General features: G+C 47.0%; 5 protein-coding genes across 20 annotated transcripts in view; 1 reads left to right on the top strand and 4 right to left on the bottom strand.

The window, feature by feature from the left end:
• Nucleotides 1-1193: 1193 nt before the first annotated feature.
• Nucleotides 1194-5577, bottom strand: LOC6504728 (retinoblastoma family protein). The gene is made up of 8 exons (XM_001966284.4): nucleotides 5388-5577; nucleotides 5189-5328; nucleotides 4924-5112; nucleotides 4496-4850; nucleotides 4095-4426; nucleotides 2536-3265; nucleotides 1956-2348; nucleotides 1194-1886 (listed from the first exon to the last, which is right to left on the bottom strand). Exons 1-8 carry the CDS (start codon nucleotides 5574-5576, stop codon nucleotides 1650-1652), a joined length of 2565 nt encoding a protein of 854 aa, XP_001966320.1. The 5' UTR covers nucleotide 5577; the 3' UTR covers nucleotides 1194-1649.
• Nucleotides 5578-5689: 112 nt separating this feature from the next.
• Nucleotides 5690-7921, bottom strand: LOC6504727. Its single transcript, XM_032453154.2, has one exon. The coding sequence runs from the start codon at nucleotides 7799-7801 to the stop codon at nucleotides 6365-6367; it is 1437 nt and encodes a 478-aa protein (XP_032309045.1). The 5' UTR covers nucleotides 7802-7921; the 3' UTR covers nucleotides 5690-6364.
• LOC6504726 (formin-like protein 3) lies at nucleotides 7877-9850 on the bottom strand. Its single transcript, XM_001966286.4, has 2 exons — nucleotides 8274-9850; nucleotides 7877-8218 (listed from the first exon to the last, which is right to left on the bottom strand). Exons 1-2 carry the CDS (start codon nucleotides 9281-9283, stop codon nucleotides 8134-8136), a joined length of 1095 nt encoding a protein of 364 aa, XP_001966322.2. The 5' UTR covers nucleotides 9284-9850; the 3' UTR covers nucleotides 7877-8133.
• A 164-nt stretch (nucleotides 9851-10014) lies between these two features.
• On the top strand, nucleotides 10015-12414 carry LOC6504775 (vesicle-trafficking protein SEC22b-B). Of its 2 annotated transcripts, XM_001966287.4 has the most exons (5): nucleotides 10015-10162; nucleotides 10325-10540; nucleotides 10628-10737; nucleotides 10983-11284; nucleotides 11454-12414. In XM_001966287.4, exons 2-5 carry the CDS (start codon nucleotides 10466-10468, stop codon nucleotides 11600-11602), a joined length of 636 nt encoding a protein of 211 aa, XP_001966323.1. In that variant the 5' UTR covers nucleotides 10015-10162; nucleotides 10325-10465; the 3' UTR covers nucleotides 11603-12414. The 2 variants fall into 2 exon arrangements, with proteins under 2 accessions (XP_001966323.1, XP_032309109.1); XM_032453218.2 differs by having other exon boundaries at nucleotides 10033-10540.
• A 782-nt stretch (nucleotides 12415-13196) lies between these two features.
• The window catches only part of LOC6504725 (uncharacterized protein CG43867), a 104379-nt gene continuing 102211 nt past the window's right edge, over nucleotides 13197-15364 (bottom strand). For all 15 annotated transcript variants that reach the window (XM_032453206.2, XM_032453204.2, XM_014904303.3 and 12 more), the window contains one exon: nucleotides 13197-15363. In XM_032453206.2, coding sequence (XP_032309097.1) covers nucleotides 14071-15363 — 1293 coding nt within the window. In that variant the 3' untranslated portion in view covers nucleotides 13197-14070. The remainder of the gene's footprint in view (nucleotide 15364) is intronic.

Raw genomic sequence — 15364 nt, forward strand, 5'->3', positions numbered from 1 at the left:
TATATGCTGTACGGTATATGCTGTACGGAATATACTGTACGGTATATGCTGTACCGTATATGCTATACCGTATATACTGTACGGTATATGCTGTACGGTATATGCTATACCGTATATACTGTACGGTATATGCTGTACGGTATATGCTGTACGGTATATGCTGTACGGTATATGCTGTACGGTATATGCTGTACGGTATATGCTGTACGGTATATGCTGTACGGTATATGCTGTACGGTATATGCTGTACGGAATATACTGTACGGTATATGCCATGCGACATATGCTGCACGTCCTATGCTGTACGGTATATGCTGTATGCCATGCGACATATGCTATACCGTATATGCTGTACGGCCTATGCTGTACGGCCTATGCTGCACGGCCTATGCTGTACGGCCTATGCTGCATGGCCTATGCTGCACGGCCTATGCTGTACGGTATATGCTGTACGGTTTATGCCATGCGGCCTATGCTGTACGGCCTATGCTGTACGGTATATGCTGTACGGTTTATGCCATGCGGCCTATGCTGTACGGCCTATGCTGCACGGCCTATGCTGTACGGTATATGCTGTACGGTTTATGCCATGCGGCCTATGCTGTACGGCATATGCCATGCCGCATTATGATTTGTGCCAAAAATGAAGCCAAAATTTAATTTTGAGAATTTCAAGGACCTTTTGATGCAGATTGACGAGGATTAGTTCCCTGATTCATAAATGGTACGCCGTTTTTCAATTGGATGCGAAATAGTAAAGATATTCGCCAAATACTGCGAGGAAAGTGCTGATCGCACTTTTCCAAGGGTTTTCCAAGGGGTACCATCATGATTTGGGCCGAAAATGGGGCCTAAGGATCCTTTGATGCAGATCCTCGGGGATTAGTTCTCTGATTCATGGCGGGCAAGACGCCATATCCATGACCACTTTATTTTAACATCGGACGCTGTTCAGTAGCTGATTTAATCTAAATGGCACTACAAGGCAACCCCCATGCATAGAATCGAATCCGAAAGAGGACACAGGACCTTGATTCCTTCCCAACCCAAAGATATACGACGTCGACATTGTGTTGCATTTTATATACAATCGAAAAGGAAACTTCAATATTCAGTTCAACGGAAGCTGGAGGGAGACTGCAGACCGCAGTTGGATGCTCGAATCAAGACCGTAATCAGAATCATAAGCAGGATCAGAATTTTTGTAAAGTGTATTTGTATATATGCGTATATATAATGTGGATTGCCTTAATTTGATTTGTTAGTTTGATGTATATGGGTGGTGTACAGGCCGTTACTAGAAATTCAAGTGCTGTTTCTTTACAAATATGTATATTAGAAATGGTTAGCATATGATTCATATGGTTGTTGTTGGCTGGTGTTTGAACAAATTATAAAAGAGATGCTACTTTAAATACAAATGTCAATCTAAAAAAATAATTATAATAATAAAACAACAATCATAAAAGAGTCGAAAGGAGAATAGAGACCGGCGTATGGACACAGGCTCTGGCTGATTTTTTGTTTTTGTTTTTGTTTTGTTTTGTGTTTAGTTTTTCCGTTTTTTTGTTTTGTTTGTTTGTTTGTTTGTTTGTTTGTTTGTTGTTTGTAATAATCTAAACTCTAAGCTGCCCCCTGGATCCCAATGTCTATGTCTCATGTTCTCCTGCCCTCGCCGTACCAGCGGACCGTGGCTCGACCTGCTCCCTCAGCTCCCGTTCCTGCTCCTTTTCCCGGTCATCCATCACGGCCTTGATCTGGCTTAGATGTCCCGGCAGCTCCCGGACTGCACGCTTCGTTTCCGTCACTGTGCCGGGTGTGGGGTCGTCTCCGAAGCTCAGCATCCGTTTGCCACCGCGCACCTTCTCGTTCATTAGCTGCAGCTCCTGGGAGAAGAAAAGAACAAGCCGTAGTTTGAGGTACAGATCTGAATATTTTAAACTATAATACTATACCTTGGCCGGACTATGGTAGAACCTGTAGACAATCTGATTAGGCGACTGCTGGATCTCGTTCTTCGACATCTGCGAAACATAGAGCGAGTGATTTTGGGTAACCTTCTTCGGCTGGGCGGCCCGCTCCTTGGGATGGGGCGAGAGCAACAGATCGGAGCTACTGATCGTGCAACCGCCGCTCACATCCGGCGTCATGCTCAGATGGCCGATAGCAAATTTCTTAATCGCCGGCACATAGATGTGATTGTAGAAGTAAATGATATCCTTCACCTTCGGCTCCCCATCCTCGTTCACCCCGATGAGCACCTCCCGGTAGACGCTGTTCACCGCCTGCGGTTGGTTGCGATACGCTCGCATTATGTCACTGAATTTGGGGTCCTCCATTCGCTTTACCTGAATCGGAACGGATAGCTTACATAGAATCTTGATACAGAAATTTTAAGTTAAAATTGTATTTTTTGAATAAATGATCGTCATGCTCTCATTATGTAACTTCTTGAATCAGAAAGAGACAGAATGACATTTAATAAGATCTTGTAAGTTGGAAATTATTTTTAGAATTTAAGAATTTTATACTCACTCTAATGTAGATATATATTGCACACATGATATTTTGATCGAGGTGGCGGTCCTTCATCAGATCGGTCTCGTGGGTGATCGAGTGCTCGAAGATGTGCCAGATGCGCTCCGGATCGCAGAGGCCCAGCTCCGAGCAGAGTTTCTGGATGCGCAGCCAAGCCAGCAAGTACAACTTGCGCAGAAAGATCTCCAGTGGGCCGGCAGTACGGTTCCGGTTCACATCCAGGGACGTCGGCAGCGGCGATGACGCCGAGGAGATCATGGTCCACAAGGGCGAGTTGCTGACCCAGGCCAGCTGCTCCAGGCACGTCTCCTCGACGGAGTTCAGGTGCTTGATGAGAGACCGAGTCAGACAGCCGTGGGAGCCGTGACGCACCACGATCTCGATGATCTTCTGAAACTCGAACGAACTAATACTTAAACACTCGAGCACCCAGGGGAACTTGTAGGCCTCCGTCTTGTAGGCCTCCAGCACCAGTTCCACGCAGCAGGCCATCAGCGTAATGTTGAAGATGTCGAGGGAGATCTTCTGCACCAACAGCCGCTTGAGATCGATGTCCGGCTTGTTCCTGATCTCCGCCTGGAGGATCTGGTCCAGCAGGTAGAAGTAAAAGGACTTGGCCAGCTTGAATCGGCTCTTCGCCTCCGGGGATGTATACTTGGCGAGGAACTTCTGCTGCATCTCGTCGAGGTTGTTCAGCAGCTTGGCGATAACCTCCGGACCAGCTTGCCTGTAAAATGGAAATGGAGAGGGTTTACCAACAACGTCTCAAATGTGCCACCACCTGGACAAGCTCATAAACTTATCCTACTTCAAAACAGGTGTGATTCTACGTTGAACGAAATATAAACACAGTTAGCATAGTTCCAGTTCTACTTTTCCACTGAAAAGTATTAATAGCTTAGGATATGGTGGCTGTATATTAGTTACTAATACTGTATTGTTTGTAGAATAAATAGAAAAGCCAAACACAGGCCAAATATTTCACTTTTTACGAGGAACTGAGGAAATCTGAGCTCCAAACTGAAATCGATCTTGGAGAAAGATATACCCATGGTCTAACCACAGCCGTCAAATTCCATAAAATAGACCAGTTGGAGTACTAGGAACTCCAATTTCTCTGGTGGAACATATTTTTCTACAATCCCCATGAAAAAAACTGGATATTGGCCAAGGTAACAAGATGGTAACAAGATTTCTCCAAAATCGATATTTCTCATGTACTTTTCAGTTTATATCTCTGGCATTTCTCAACCGATTTAGGAACTGAATACCATTTATGAATCAGTGTTCTAATATCCTTAGATCTGCATCAAAAGTTTGGAAATATTGAGCAAAAAAAATTTTGGTCAATTTTTGAAAAAAATCATGATGGTACCCCTTTGAAAATTTTCAAAAATGGGCTCAAAAATTTTATTGCTATTTTTTAGCGCCATATGATAGTACTCGAAGAAACAAGAACGGGAAGGTATAACATTCACCCGGGCGAAGAATATTAGCCAAGTTATGGCTATTTTTCTGACAAAAAAGTATCCTTAAAATCCAGGACATATACTCACATGACAAACTCCGTGGGTTCCGTGATACGGGCAAAGGCGGCGAGCTGCTTCACATTGGTGGTGGCATTCAGGACGGGTTCGAACTTATCGCCAGACATTGCCGTTGCGGCCGGCAGGTCCTGTTTGCGGGTGAGAGGCGTCACCGGCGGCCTCAGGGCTTGGTCATTCATGCCGGTGTGGTCGCCGGCGTCGTAGGCGCTAAGGATACGCTCATCGAACTCTCCGACACTGAGGACATACTGCTCGTAGCTAATGTTGAGCGATTTCAGATTGCGCTCGAAGTTCTCATTGGCCAGCAGGCCCAGCATGGTGTCCCTCTGTCCATAGATGGTCTATTTGAAAAGAAAACGTCTCAGAACTTCATTAATAAATCATAAAAAAGAAAAGACAGCTTAACTCACCGAGGTCTGCATGAAACTGGATATAATCTCTCGGAAGGTGGTGGCCTTCATGGCTCTGGCCTCTTCGGTCATATCGCAGAAGTGGTCCAGAATACAGTGCTGCTGGTGGCGGAAGTCCTGCTCCATCCAGTTGGCTGGCAGGCCCTCGAATTTGGGATTGATGAGATCGGCGCGCTTCTCGGACAGCACGTTGTTGTATATCAGATCGATGCAACAGATCATCAGGTTGAAGGACGTCACCAGGTCCACCGTGGTGCTGGGCTTCTGGTTCTTGGCGCAGAGAAACAGCCGCCAGGTGATGTCGTCCAGCTTGATGTACGAGCACTTGCCGTGGGCGCGGCTGGAGTTCAGGGAACTGCAAAAGTAAACAAAGAATTTGGGCATGATTTAAAATGTACAAATCTTAGGGGGATTGCCGGCGAACATACATGTACTTCGAAGGCTTCTTCTCGTTGGGCGGACAGGTGAATAGCTGGTCAAAGATGGAGCGGTAGCGTTTGTACAGCGTGAAGGTAATGCTGAACCTTCGTTCCAGAACCTCGATCTCGTTGACAAACTCCTGCGGCAGGTTGGCCATGTCGCACCATTGCTTTATCTTGGTCTTAAAGTCGTAGATACTATAATTGTTAGAACAAAGGAATATATATGTTAGGGGAGAAAGTGAACAGTGAACGGTGGACAGTGGGCACTCACCTCATTTGACAGCAGCGCAGGAGATTGTTGAGGGAGACACAGTTGCCCCGGACCACTGCATCCTGGCCAATAACAGTGGGGGTGCTGGATTGGCGACAGGCGGCGAACAGTGCACAGCCCAGCCAGTGGGGGAACTCACCCTGAAAATAGCATAGACTATCAAGAAGGAGTCCTCCAGTGACAATGTATTGAAACTTACCTCCAGGGAGCAGCGCTGGGAGACTTCATGAAACATTTGGTATCCATCCTTCTCCGTTTGACGGTCTATGTTCAGTTCCCGGCACAGATTGTTGTACTTGGCCTTCGTCAGCTCCTGGGTGTCCTCTGTGGAGACGAGCGATCCGCTTACCACCTCGGCACCCAGCTCCTGCGGCTCGGGTTCGCTCATCTTGCTCACCCAAATGCCCCTTGGGCTATTTTCTGATTTTCTTCGTTTTTCTTTGCCTTTTTCTTGCACTTTTCCACGTAGCAAAACGGAGGGCAGCCAAGGGGAGGTGAATTGGTGGGGGTGCGGCACAGAAGGCGGTGACGAAGGCGGCAACAGCGGTCGGCAGCGGCGGGAAACGGGTATGGAATGGGTACTATTTCTAAGCGGTCACTATGCGGAGACTATTTTCCTTTGGTTTTCCTCTTATGAACTGGCACTCGCCTCTCGTTTCTTCTTCTCACGGGCATGCAACTGATTAATAAGTGTCCGTTTCTCGCCATAGAAAAAGGCGGGAAAGCGGAGGGTTGCCAGTCGTTTGGGGGCTACCGTGCTGTAAATTACCGGGCGGCGGCCTATTTTGCTCCACAACACTATTCGATCATCAGTTCGATCGGTTTGAACACTTTATCTGGCCGAAAGTACCCTTTTATTTGATTTAATTGCAATATAAGAATTACCTCGTAGGCAGCACCTAACAATAAGTGGCTAAATAATCTTAATCACTTGCAAATATTACTAGAACTTGCAAAACCGCGACCTCTAACGGCCTCTGGTCACACATTCTTTGTCTTTTTACAGCACTAGTTGCGAAGATATGAGCCATCAGTGTTGGTAAACGTACAAATTTTATTTGTTTTCGAAAATATTTTGAAAAACATTCAATATTTTTGAAATTATGAAAATTTTCCAACTGATTTTTTTTTTACTTTTTCACTAAACAATTTACGCGAAAGAATAAAACAGAAATGCTATTTTTTTTGCTTGCCACCTGCAGCTTGGAGGCGCCCCGGATTTGGTGGCTTTGGGGCCGTTGGAGGCGCCATTTTCAAGGACTCCCTGGCAAGGCGCTCGAACATCTTGTGGCTCCGGGCAAAAGCTGCGGAAAGAACAGCCGCCGAGCAAAGATCTGGGTCCTGGCAGTCGCTGGTCTGGCCAGAATCCGGGAAACTATTCGTGGGCTCCTCCGCTTTAGCCACCGCCTGTTCGATCGGGTTTGGATACAGCTTCTTGAGATCTTGCTCCGGTTTTCTGGTGTCATCGCTCTCGTATGCACAGGAGTAGCCAGAGCCGTTATTGGGCGGACTAGTGGAAACTGGCTCACTAGAACTAAGGCTATCCTCGACGCGATTTTCGTCCTGTTCAGAGTCGGTGGTGCTCCAGGGCACGATGGCCGACAACTCTGTCGGCGGCACCAGTTTCAGCTCTATTCCTGGTGCTGGCTTTGGGATCTTTTTTATATTTATTTCCGGCTCCGGTTGGCTCACCTTCTCTGCAGCAAGTTGTTCTCCTTTAATAATCTGAAGCTTTTTGGCCAACTGTCCGACCGACAATCCGTACTGGGTGATCATGCGATTCAGTTCCTCCTTAATTCTTTGGCCCTCGGGAGCTCTAGTGGTCGGTTTGGGCAGTATGACGAAGCTGCGACAACTGTGGAGGGGGACATTATCCTGGGAGAGTAGGCACATGTTGGACATGGAGGTCGTCTTGTCCAGAAAGGAGCGGGAAGACTCTATCGGAATACAAAAGCTGCTCATGGAGGTGGCCTTGTCGAAGCACTGCACCTTGGACTTAATTAGGATCACCTCCACTTCCTCCTCCAGTGTTTCCTTTTCCGTTTTCTCTTCCCTTTTCCCTCCTTTCTTCTCTACTTTCTCCTCTAACTTCTCTCCCTTATCTACTACCTTCTTCTCTTTAATCTCCAGCTTCTCCTCCTGCTCCTTCAGCTTCTCCTCATCTTCCTTTATCTCCTTCTTCGTTGACATCTTTTTCGTACTGTTCTTTGGTCTCCTGTAGATGACATCAATGTGCTCATCTTTGTGGGAGACTTCCAGCTGGGTCATCATGCGCTCCATTTGTAAGTCCATGGTCTTGGGACGCCGCTGCAAGTTCCTGTGCGGCGGCACGAACCTTGGGTTGAGGGATCGGTGGAAGGTCTGCGCCCAGGCCATGGGCCGGCCGGTCAGCGGGTTGACGCTCACAATGGTGGCCCGGACCATGGAGTCCGGGCAGCGCAAGCGCACCTCGCTCAAGGAGGATCTCTGCCGGCAGAGGGCACCCGATCTCTGGTGGCGGACGACCAGCGGCGGCGGCTCTGGCTTTGTCTCACTGAAGGATATCAGTCTTTGGAAGTTGGGACGAGGCCGGCCCACTTCAAAGATAACTTCCAAGGACTTGGAACTCTTCATTTGGCTTCGGTAGCTTCACTTTACCAGGATTTTCAATTTCCAAAACTTTATTTTTATTTTTATTTTTTTTGTGGAAAATACTTTTTTTTTTGATTTTGTAAACTTCTGTGTGCCGATTTGAAAGGAATTCCGGAACTAACTGATGAAGCAACAGTCGGAGGCGGGCCAGGAAACATGTAGCTATAGAAGCCATAATTTTAAACATTTTTGTTTTTAAATCTATGACTAAGTGCATATATTTTATTTTTGGGAAGAAAAAAATATAATAAAATAAAATAACACAAGGACAGGGAAGCTTGGAGGCTTTGTTGCTCCTTCTGGAGAGGATTGGATTACTCCCGCCAGTCGCCGATGATTTGGGAGGAGGGCACCAGTTCGAAGCGGGCATTGGCCAGGTGAGGCGGCAAGTTGCCGTATCTGTCGGGGATTGGTAATAAGAACTAAGGTTTCTTCACTCGATCTTATGGCTTACCTGGAGCGGAAGGAGGGCGCTGCTGGCGGAGCTACTGGCGACTTGGGAGCAGGTGCTTTGACAATGGGCTTGATAGTCTGCTTCAGAGGAGCAGTTCCCGCATCCACGCTGTCCAGTGTGTTCCTTACCACGAACTGCTGTCTGGATTGGGGACTGGTCGGAGCCCTGTTCCTGTTGAGCGGCATGGACATGAAGCGGAAGAGTCGGGGAGCGGCGGCGGTGTCATCGTCGGCGACGTCATCAGTGACCAGGTCATCCCCATCAGCAGCGGCGGCGTCGGGAGCAGGAGCTGGAGCAGCATCAGGTCCACCTGCTATGCCTGCCCCACCTGCCGGGGGAGTGAACATGGCCGCCAGTCGAATGGGCACGAAAGCTGGCAGGCGAACGGTGATGGGAGTTCCGGCGGGTAGCTGCGGAACTGGAAGAGGAGCAGGAGCCGGAGCCGGAGCAGGGGCCGGAATAATAGGACGGGGTGGAGGGGGCGACGGAGGTGGAAGAATGAGGATTGGTGGTCGCGTTGTAGTCGGCGGTGGCGGAGGAGCAGCCGTAGTAGTAGCCGATTCCTGTTCCACTTCCTTCCACGCCTCCAACAGGGTCAGCAGCTCGTCCTTGCTCATATGCCCCAGGCCAATAGGGTTGTAGGACCATTCTCCCAGTCCTAGGCCCGAATCCAGGCCCAATCCACCGCCGCTCGGGATGGTATTCCATCCGAGAGGCGCCACCGGGCCCAGGTGCTCCAGGGGCTCGTACAGGGAGCGTTGGGGACGCGCGAGGACGAACTGCTGTGGCTGCTGGCCGGCCAGCCCATCGACGAGGATCTGGAGCACGAGGCCCAGCAACGTGGCGCGCACTGACCCGATCATGGTTCTGCTTGGCTTCCAATTGTACAGCCACTGGGCGGAGCGGTGGCCTTTTATATGAGACTCCTCCACTGGGCCGGTTTTTGGTCCAGATTGGATTTTGGTTCGGGGCGAATAGGAATCGGATCGGAAGGAGGAATTGAAAAGCATCAAAACGGAAGTGCCGGCTCAGCAGCAGAGGCGGGTGAACCAAGGCACTGAGAAAAATTTCTAGCTATTTTAATGGAAGTTATGGGGTTCTGGAGATCAGTGTCTTGTGTTTTTATTCTAAAAGATTTTAGGATCTAAAAGGATCTACAGAAATCCTAGATAATGGAGTTTTTTTTTGAGTGTAAAAACAAGTTTCCCTTTGAGAGTCGCCCATGGCAATGGTCAGTCGAAACGCACAACACACGCACCGGAACCGGCATGGACACCGGCACCTGGGCGCCCAGGCACCTCCGCCAAGTGACCGGGCCATTTAATTTCCCGAAACATGGTCCGGTTTTGCGGGCGAACCGCTTTTCCTTTTCGGGGCAGCAGCAGTTAACACTAAAAACCGAAAACTGAAACAAAAACTGGGATATGGCTGGCGGGGAAACCTGTTGGGCTTCACTTTGGTCACCGACTTTCGGACAGACCTGCTGGGAGAAGTGCGTGTCGATCGGGTGCACTTCCTCCATCCGCTTTTGTGGCGCAGATTTGGTGCAGATGTTACGCAACCGAGATTCCAATTTGTTTGTTTTGGAGTTGCAGGTTTTTAAGACCAAAGCAAGCTTTTGAATCCAAGTTAGTAATTCCTACATCAGCCACTTAACTGCTTTGCAATTCAATTTCAAATCTTGCCGCCACATATCCTCGGCTGACATGGTCACATTGGATGCCTAGCCCTTGCAGACCGTCTATCGAATGTTGCCCTTCACTAGCCAAAATAGTGTGACCGCATCTCGCTGACGTGTTTCCAACAACAATCAACTAAACACGAAACGGTGTTTCCACTGAAACACCCACAATCTGCGCGCCCGTACGCGTTGCAATATAGTTTTCAAAGTAAGCCATGCCCGGATAATCATCCGTAACCACCAGGCAGGATCAGGATCCAGTCCGCCAACTAATTGAGAAATCGCCAATCGGCCGCTTACTCCGACTCCGGATCCAGGCCAGATCATCTAGGTTTTGACTGGGAAACCTCTGACTTTAGCTTCGTTTCAGGCCCTGAATGAAAACGAGCACCGGCCCTTACATAGGAAACAAGCATAGGAGTAGCTAGTAGGTAGTTAGGCTACCCGGGATCTCACCCACACTCGTCGTTGGCCGCCAAGCGAGGATAACCAGAAAGCCGTAACCGTAGCCATGGCGCAGCTAACCATGATAGCCCGGGTCATCGATGGCCTACCCCTTGTGGGCACCATGCAGGATGACGAGCAGGTAAGCCGTCGTCACTTTCCATGCTCCACATACCCGCTCCACACACTAATGTCTCGCATTTGCGGTTTCGAAAACTTTCACTTTCAGAGCGGGCGCAGTATACTGGATTACCAGAACCAGGCCAAGATGCTCTTCCGCAAACTGGGCACTCATTCGCCAGCTCGCAGTAGCATCGAGACCGGACCCTATCTATTCCAGTGAGTAATGCCATCGGGCCGGCCGGTCAGGGTCAAAGATCAAGGGGAACTTTCAGTTATGGAAAGCGAATATGATACGTGTCCCATAGATTTCTAGATTCTTGCTTATATTTCTGCCACAAATACTCTTTTGAACAATCTGAATCATATCTGAGAAGTCCACACAAAGAAATGCATTTTGTAATCTCGTCCAGACTGATGCAATTGACCCACTTTGTAATGAAACTACCATTCGCATTTTGCAGTTACCTTATCGAGAACGATGTCTGCTATCTGGTGATGGTGGACAAGATGTACTCCAAGCGACTGGCCTTCAACTACTTGGAGGATCTGGCCCAGGAGTTCCACACCAACTACGGCAGAAGGGTCAACTCGGTGACCAGACCGTACGCCTTCATCGAGTTCGATGTGTACATACAGAAGGCCAAGAAGCAGCTGACCGACCGCAGGCGCAACATCAGCAGCATTAATACCCAGCTCCAGGATGTCCAGCGCATCATGGTCCAAAACATAGACGATGTACTTCAACGTGGCACCGTGCTAGCAGGTTGGTATTATTATGGCTAAAGATTATCGCTAATCGGATAATAAATCACAAATCGTGCGATTTGTAATTTATTTTTGATATGCGTGTCAAGCGAAATCGATAAATGGCCTGATGTTTTTAAATATTTCGTACTATCTTATCTCTTATCTTATTGTTTTTTTAACTTCAGAACTCGACACAAAAACCCAGAACCTATCGATGATGTCGCAGAAATACAAGAAGGACGCCAAGATGCTCAACCGGAAGTCGATGTACGTGAAGGCCGCTGCCGGGGCTGCTATATTCATAGTGTTCGTTCTATACTTTTGGGTTCTGTAATACCAGCTAGTACGGTGTTAAGTACGGCGTTTTATACGACCTTTTTTTTAACGACTTACGTCGGCTGTCGGACGTCATAGACGGACGGCAAAAAGACTTTCATAGAGTTACGCGTTCACCTGTACCCTCTCCTACCTGGCAAGACCCCCACTCTGCCCCCACACACACCGCATATATATATATATATATAGATATATTTCATAGAAAGAGTAGCCAAAACCCAGCCAGTCATTGAAAATGGGGCGAAAAATAACGAAAAACGAAACAATTTCCGACACGGGCGCCGCTTTCGAGGCTTATTTACCTTCTAATTTAAGTCTATTTTTTCCACCTAACGATTGTTATATATATTTTTTCTTCGATTCCATTAACTATTAACTAGGTGCCCCATGCCCCATGCCCCAAAATGCCACCACCTCTCTCCTCTTCCTCCTCATCGTCAACGTGGAATAACCCCCTTATTTGCGCAAGTTTTTCTTGCATTATTATTATTATTTCTTTGATTACGTTGCGATTATATTTGTTTTTGGGAGCTAAACTAAATTGAAAAAATTTTTAAATTCAAAAATGCGTGTGTGTGTGTCCATGTCTCTATTGTCCAATGTCTAGATTAGTGTGTCACTGCTGTGCCAGTTGTTTAAACTGAGGCAACACTGTACAGCGATCGGTCGAGGGTGATTGAAAACCGGAAAATTAAATGGAAATAACTGAAAATATTAGCAAAGCAAACGAAACGAAAGCGGTTCAAGTTTTAGGCAATTTATATGTATACATTTAAGGCAAAATAAATCAATTTACATTGTTTAATATAAGAAAATAGTGTTTAAATTTGAAGGGTTTTGGGGAGAATAGGATCTGAAGAATGTCTGCAGAAGAAGCCCCCTTAGAACTACCAGAATGAAAAACATTTAGTGTTTTTTTTTTGGATTTTAGTTTTTAATTATTAGTTTGCCTTTATATATATATTTCGTTTCACTGGAGTGTGATGTGATACATTCGCTTATATAGTTTTTAATATATATATATATCATCTTGCAAGCTATCGACTTTCGATTCTCTTGTTTAGTTTCAGTTTTCGTTGCGTCTCGGCGCATATAAATTTGTAATATCAAATTTGTTATTTTTCTTGTTTTTTGTTTTTTATTTTTTACAATTAGGAAAAAAATGCGCTGTTTACCATTTACACAGTTGCTCTATATCGTTAATTTTGTGTGTATAATTTTGTTAAATATCGAATCCGAATACATGGTGTATACGCTCCCTATATATCTCTATATATATTTTTATAATTTATATGAATGCCTATTTTTTTCATGCTTTTCTGACTTTTTTCGGGGGAAAGATAATTTTTTAAAAATCAAAATTGAACCGAAAGCTAATTTTGTTGACTACTTTTTTTGGTTTTATGATTTCTTTATAAATATATATTATATATTATACTTTATAATATATATAAAAAAAAGGGAAAGCTCGAGTTAGGTGAGGCTTTAAAAAATAATATTTCGAAATAGTTGGTTTATAAAAAAACGCTGCTGAAAGCGGAAACCAGATCCGGGACTCATAGATACTTGGATACTTATAGATACTATATGTATTTATAAACACCTGGATTTTATTAGTTTTTTTTTTTAAGCTTTTTAAATGGAGATGCTAGTTGGTTGATGTTGCAAAAATTCATTACAAAATATTTGTTGTGTTTTTCGTTTGTTTCTCAATTGGTTTCAGCTAATTCTAATTGTTTTGTTTGGTTTTTTTTTTTTATTTTGGCTTGATTTCTTTGTTTCTCGTTCTTGGCTCCGACATCTACAAATTTAAAAGGCAGTTTTCGCGCATGGAGGGACAATTACAAATTACAAATTACAAATTACGAATTACGAATTGAGATTCCATTACAAAGCATCGAAGAGCAAGAGTACTCGAAATTCTATATAGTTTTGCTTTAAAAAAAAATAGTTATAATATAATGAAAAAAAAAAATAAAGAATCTGAACATCGAGATTAGAGTTCTGTTTACAGTTTTCATTTCGTTTTTTTTCCAGCTACCTCCCGCACTTTCTTTTTGGGGGATAAGCTTAAATAGTGAGCTTAGGACTATTAAAAAAAAAAATTAATATAATATATATATTCATATATATATATATATATGCATGCTTGCGTTTACAGTTAAAGTTTAGAGTACGAGTACCGTTATTAGCTTAGGAAATAAGTGTTAGTAAGTGTTCATAGTTTTCTGCGCAAGGAGAAGAGAGTTCCCAACCCCGGGCCTTTTAAGCTATATATCCATTATGTCATCCTCCTCCGTAGATCCTTGCTCTAACTGTTTATATATATATCCTTCTAACGTTAGGTGTATATTTGTTGCCGCTAGGCTGGTGCATATGTATCCGTTTTTAGTCCTTTATATGTATGATCCTTCTCACTTCTCGTCTTCTGAGGCTATGTACAGTGGGCTTTGTGGCATTTGTTACCTATTTAATCCTCTGATGGTCCGGCGTGCTCTTCAGTATATCCGGCTGATGGTGCTGCTGTTGCTGATGGTGGTGCAGGTGGTGCGGATGATGGTGGCCGGAGCTCAGGGTGCCGGGCTGGCTGCCACCGCCGCCGGCATGGTGGGAGCTGCTCAGAGTGTGCGAGTGATTCGAATTCAACGTGTGCGTGGCGTGCGAGTTGAGGGTGTTGTGGGCCGTGGTGGTGGCGTTGGTGGAGAATCCGGTGCCCACACCCCCGGCCACCGTGGCTCCACTGCCGCCTCCGGCCGTGGTCGGGCGCTGGGACGTCCGCAGCGAGCGGTGCGATCCGTTCCGGGTCAGGGAGTTCATCTGGGGAGTACCCGGCACCGTGTGCCCCAATGCGTTCATGTAGTCGGCAATGAGCAGTGTGATTTCCAGGATCTTGGGCTTGCTCATCGCGAACAGAAGCTTCTGCTCGCAGCCGCCGCCATCGTCGTGCGACACCACCAGCATAAAGTCATCCTGGCAGCCGCCGAACGTCATCACCGAGCTGTAGGGATACCGCGCCACCGGCGCCATGGTCGACAGTTCCAGGACATTCAGCGCATCCTCGGCCACGGCCAGCCAGGCCACCGGCGAGGTGCCTGCCGAGGATGTCTCGCTCTGGCGAGGCTTGGCCTGGAACAGGCAGGCTCCGAAGTACGGCCACTTCCGGCAGCAGGTCAGGTATATGCGCACGCAGTCCAGCGTGGATCGTCCCTTGAGCAGCATCCACTTGGACACCAGCAGTTCCTGGACATCCTTCAGCTGCTCAGCGCCCAGGGCGTCCCGGTAGCGGTACGGATAGAACTTGTCCAGTCCCTTGAGGCCCACGCCCACGTCCCGCGACTTCTCCAGCGAATAGTCGCCCATATCGATCTGCGACATCAGGGAGGCCAGCTCCAGGGCCAGTTCCCTGGAGAGGGGGAAGCGTCCCTGGACGATCTGGGCATTGGTCTGGTAGCACAGCAACAGCCGCTCCTTGTCCGTCTCGCACTTGATGGTGTGCTTCCAGTAGAGGCGGTTCTTGTAGCTCAGCTGGATGACCCTAGAGTTCTCGAACTTTCCGGATCCCTTCTCCCTCAGCGCCGTCTCCCACTTGCTGATCACGTCGCACAGCTTGGCCAGCGGCTCCAGATAATGCTCCAGATCCTTCTCAATAGGATCATCGCTGAACAGGCAGAAGCCATTGGTGGCATCTCGGGTGCCCAGTTCGTGGGCCAAGGTGGCCTGGAACTCCTCAATCGTTGTCGAACCATCAAAGGACACCACC

Source organism: Drosophila ananassae, chromosome XL, assembly GCF_017639315.1.
Source record: "Drosophila ananassae strain 14024-0371.13 chromosome XL, ASM1763931v2, whole genome shotgun sequence".
NCBI classification, from domain to species: Eukaryota; Metazoa; Arthropoda; class Insecta; order Diptera; family Drosophilidae; genus Drosophila; species Drosophila ananassae.